Source organism: Citrus clementina, unplaced genomic scaffold (genome assembly GCF_000493195.1).
Source record: "Citrus clementina cultivar Clemenules unplaced genomic scaffold, Citrus_clementina_v1.0 scaffold_5, whole genome shotgun sequence".
NCBI lineage: Eukaryota > Viridiplantae > Streptophyta > Magnoliopsida > Sapindales > Rutaceae > Citrus > Citrus x clementina.
In genome coordinates this window covers 28,031,356-28,035,889 of record NW_006262201.1, presented here as the reverse complement: position 1 = coordinate 28,035,889, position 4,534 = coordinate 28,031,356, and the positions used below count along the sequence as shown (strand labels likewise).

The following is a 4,534-nucleotide window of genomic DNA, read 5'->3' as shown; positions in this document are numbered from 1 at the left end:
AGTCGTAGTAAAAATGGAATTTTGTTTCTAATATATCTTTGTTGGCCATGATCATAGTGGTTACAATGAATGCTGCTGCTGCTGTTGCTGCTTTTGTTATGCTTTTTTTAAGTTCTATTTATCCCATTATCTTGCAGGTTATACATCCATTTGATGATCAAGCAAATGGAGAGCTAAGTCTTTCAATTGATGATTATGTTGTGGTTCGCCAGGTACTTTCCCCTCTAAATACCAACACATAGATTTTTCTACTATGCTATTAACTTATCCTTCTAACAACTTATAATATGTGGAATTTAGAACTAATGCTTATACTTATTTGATGTTCAAAGCACATGGCATTTTGTTCTTAAAATTTTGATTGAAAAGCAATAAGTTAACAAATGATGGTTGGTTTTTTTTCTTCCTACCATATATTCCCTTTTACATTGAAGTGCAAATCAGAATATAGTAGGGTTGCTAGCTCAGTTCTAAACCACCCTGTTTACCCTTATAGACATGTGAATTTATATCTTGTTATGCTTCCATAGTTATTTTTTTATTTCAGTGATCACAACTAGTTCACTTCCTCTACGTAAAAGAATTAGTTTTCCCCTTAGGTCTTTGAATTGTCAACTTTTTTTTAATTCACCGTTTTAGTTATAACTTCTCAAGGTGGCTCCTACTGGATGGTCGGAAGGTGAATGCAAGGGCCTAGCTGGTTGGTTTCCCTCGGCATACGTAGAAAGACAAGAAAAAGCCCCAGCTAGCAAGATATCAGAAGCAAACTCCTCACCCTAATGTGATGCGACTTCTTAATGAACTCTTGCCGAGTATCTATATGTTCTTTTTCTTGTATTATATTGCTATTTTAGTTTATAGAACGATTGCGACAATTGATAAGTGGTTTGATTGCTTCTTTTAATGAAATCTTACTAAGCTCCAAGTAGTATGTGCGATCATATGCATTTTAATATTTGTATTTGTCTCCAAGTTGAGGAGAATATCTAGTAACAAATGTGTTTCCAAATTGCCTTAAAAAAATACACATCATGTTTAGCAACAAATTTTTACTGTTATTTGTACCCAGTTTTAATTTACTTTCTCCCTGACTTGAATGTTATATTAGTAGCTTGATCATAAAGTAACTCAAATCAATCAAACTGCCTTGATGCAAGGGATTGAATTTAGAATTTCTCTTTGTGAAACTTTTCAATCATAATGTTATGAAATATGTGCGCATGAACTTGTTAATTTCTAGTTGCATTTGGAGTATGTATGATATAACCTGAATCACTTGCATAATGTTCTTCATCTTCCACTTGAAGGTAATGAAACTTCTAACTATTGAAATTTTCTAGTCTTAAAATTATGAAATATGTGGGATTGACTTAGAAATTTTTGGTAACATCTAGAGAATGTATGGTATAATTTGAATTCATTAGCATAATCTTCATCTTCATTGATTTGTAAATTATGAAACTACTATATAAAAAACTAATGTTAAATCCTAATTATCTTTAGTTCTTAAAATTGTTGAGGAGATATGAAAATTTGGTGGGTGGATTTGAGAGTTTTAGCTTTGAGAATACTGCTTAATCTCTACTTTGATGTTGTTGTGCCCCTTGTTGTGGCGAGGCATGAATCTTCCTGAATTTTTTGTCAGGCTTCAACTTTAGTAGATATATACCTTTCTTGATGAAATGTATGCGTCCATCGCTGGATTTGGTGTTAATGTTGCTAGTGAAGAAGATGATGATAACACTATAATCGTTCTTTTTTAGAGTAAAATAGGCGATCAAGTGTATCTAGGTGTTTCATTTCTTGTGTATGATTATAAAACTATTCTGAATATAGTTTCTAAATGAATGTTATAGAGTGGTTGCTTTTAACATTGGAGATGATTCTCTTATTTAAGTATGCTACACTGTGTAGGGTATAAGTTATGGTGGACAGATTTGGGTTTGGATCCATCCTTCTCCAAATCCAGATCTGCAAAACATGATCACTCAACTTTTTAAGTGTAGAGACAAATGTGAAGTGCTTGAAAGTTGGAAGCTATATAATGCTAAATACTACTACAATTTTAATAAAAATTTATTTCCTAAGCAAACTTGATTAGTACTTAAAGAATCCTAATTAAACTACTTATTAATTTCAATGACAAAATCTTGTTGGAATAAGATTGTCTACAACAAAATAGTAACAGGAAGTTATCCACATTTCAACAAAGTAAAACCATCTACATCGCCAATAAGGATTTACATATAAAACAACAACGATTCCAAATATCACAATTACGTACGATGTTGTAAATGTGATAAAGAAATTGTCCATGTCAATTAAATTATCATCTCTTTCATTGCCAATTGAAGCCTCCGGCGTAGTTGCTGGTGATCTGCAAATGGGCAATGGCAATCCACAAAGAAAAGTATTTCCCTCATAGCTACTCTCGTTGAAGGTTGCAAATTGTGCTTTCCATTCTGGAATTTCGCCTGATAAGTTATTGAATGCCAAACTGAAAACCTCCAATGTCTTTAACTCCACAAGTTGATGAGGGATTTTCCCATTCAATTTGTTGTAGGAAAGATCCAAACTTTCGATATGCTTCAAGTTTGAAAATGTTGATGGGATCAATCCTGTCAAGTTGTTGTGTGATAGATTCAATGTTTGAATCCTTGTCAAATTTCCAATTTGAGGAGGAATATGACCGATTAGCTTGTTGCAAGAAAGATCAAGTCCTGATAGGAGGCTAAGAACTTTTCCTTGGTAAATGTACGCAATGTTCTTTATTGTGAACTCAAAAATTTCATGGATTTACTTTTCTACCGATCCCCAAGAGCCTTCGATGGAAACAAATATTTCAAATTGCTCATCAAGACTATAACTATTGCTGTAACTTTCATGAAGTGTGGTGTTATCAAAGCAAGGAGGAATAGGACCGTGAAGATTATTATTAGAAAGATCTAACAATTGCAATCGGTTCAGTTCGCACAATTGAACTGGCACTTCACCTTCAAGATTATTGTGACCTAAGATAAGGTGGCTTAACTAAGAAAGCCCATCAACCCAATCCGGAATGCTGCCATTCAAGCAGTTATAGCTAAGATCTAATGTCACAAGGGAAGAGCAATTAAAGAATGTACCTCTGTTTAGTTGTCCATGTAACATATTTTTCGATAGGTGAACTTGTTTGATAAAGCGAGGATGGAAAGAAGATGGTAAACTTTCAGATATGTTGTTGTTTGAAATGTCCAAAATCTGAAGCGAATAAAGTTGACAAAACTCCACTGGAATAGGACCTTCAAGATGATTATTGGGCATTATAATATATTGTAACCATGTGAGATTACCCAACCATCGTGGAATCTTACCCGAAAGACTATTATTGTTAAGGTACAATCCTTTTAGTGAGGAGCATTTAGACAAACTTTGTGGGATCTCACCTACGAAGCGATTGCCTTCCAATTGTAACCATTTCAAGTTTTTTAGGTTAAAGTTTCTAGAGAACATATGACCTTCTAAGCTGTTGTTTGATAACGCAAGAAAATCCAAGTAGACGCAACCGACGGCCAAGTGCTCAGGGATTTCACCAGTCAATTGGTTGTTGGATAAGTCCAGAATTTTGAGTAAGTTTATATTACCAAATGAAGAGGGAATGCTACCGTCTAAAGCATTCATTGAAATGTTGAAGGATATTAAATTTGGTAAAATATCTCCAATTTCTAATGGAATGTGGCCTTGGAAGTTGTTGTTGGAGACATCTAACTGTCTTAACCGCTTGTGTGAATGAATTGGCAAACGGAAAGGTCCTGCAAGAGAATCATTAACCAGAAAAAGAGTTTTTAATTTTGTGTTGTTTTCCAACAACCAATTTGGAAATTCTCCATTCATCTTTGTGTGTGAGAGATCAACATACTCCAAGTCATGTTGATGGTAAAGGAATTTGGGGAATGTGGCACCATCTCCATAACCGGAAGACAACAAGAGATATTGTAATTGGAAGTTTGGGGTGGTCAAAGAATATGACTCAGTTATTTCTGCATTAAGTTCGTTGTTTTCAGCATCGAAAATCTTGAGTCTTGAGTGATTGAAAAGTGGTTCAAGTGAAATTGGGATCCGGAAGTGATTGTCTGAAAGATGCAACTCCTCAATGGATGTCAAATGAGCGAGGGGAGATGAAGCGATGCTTCCAGTAAGTTGATTGGAAGAAACATCTAATATCCTGAGGGATGTCATATTTGCCACGCACCAAGGCAAGCTACCTCTTAAATCATTATTAACCTTGTACAACTCTTGCAGATGCATCAACGAACAGAGGCCTGAAAATTTATTAAATTCATCAATTAATTCAATATAGAAATTAATGAATGCGTATTATTCTTTTATAATAAGTGATTCATTTGTGTAATTAAATATTTAATTGAAAATTAATATTATAGATTAAGAAGGGAGGGTGGGAGCATCTGATTAACCTCGATCAAGAATCCTGCTGCTGTTAGTGCTGAGAGTAAAATCTGACAGTGATAAGTACTTAAGAGATGGCGTCGATTCA

At 34.3% G+C, this 4,534-nt stretch overlaps 1 protein-coding gene and 1 pseudogene across 1 annotated transcript in view; one reads left to right on the top strand and one right to left on the bottom strand.

Moving 5' to 3' along the window:
• LOC112098108 overlaps positions 1–780 on the top strand; it is a 26,786-nt pseudogene extending 26,006 nt beyond the window's left edge.
• A 1,356-nt stretch (positions 781–2,136) lies between these two features.
• Positions 2,137–4,534, bottom strand: part of LOC112098107 (LRR receptor-like serine/threonine-protein kinase GSO1) — a 4,663-nt gene continuing 2,265 nt past the window's right edge. The window contains exons 5-7 of the mRNA XM_024183723.1: positions 3,126–4,301; positions 2,809–3,011; positions 2,137–2,697 (exon numbers count right to left, since the gene is read on the bottom strand). Of these exons, the coding sequence (XP_024039491.1) occupies positions 2,137–2,697; positions 2,809–3,011; positions 3,126–4,301 (1,940 nt within the window). The remainder of the gene's footprint in view (positions 2,698–2,808; positions 3,012–3,125; positions 4,302–4,534) is intronic.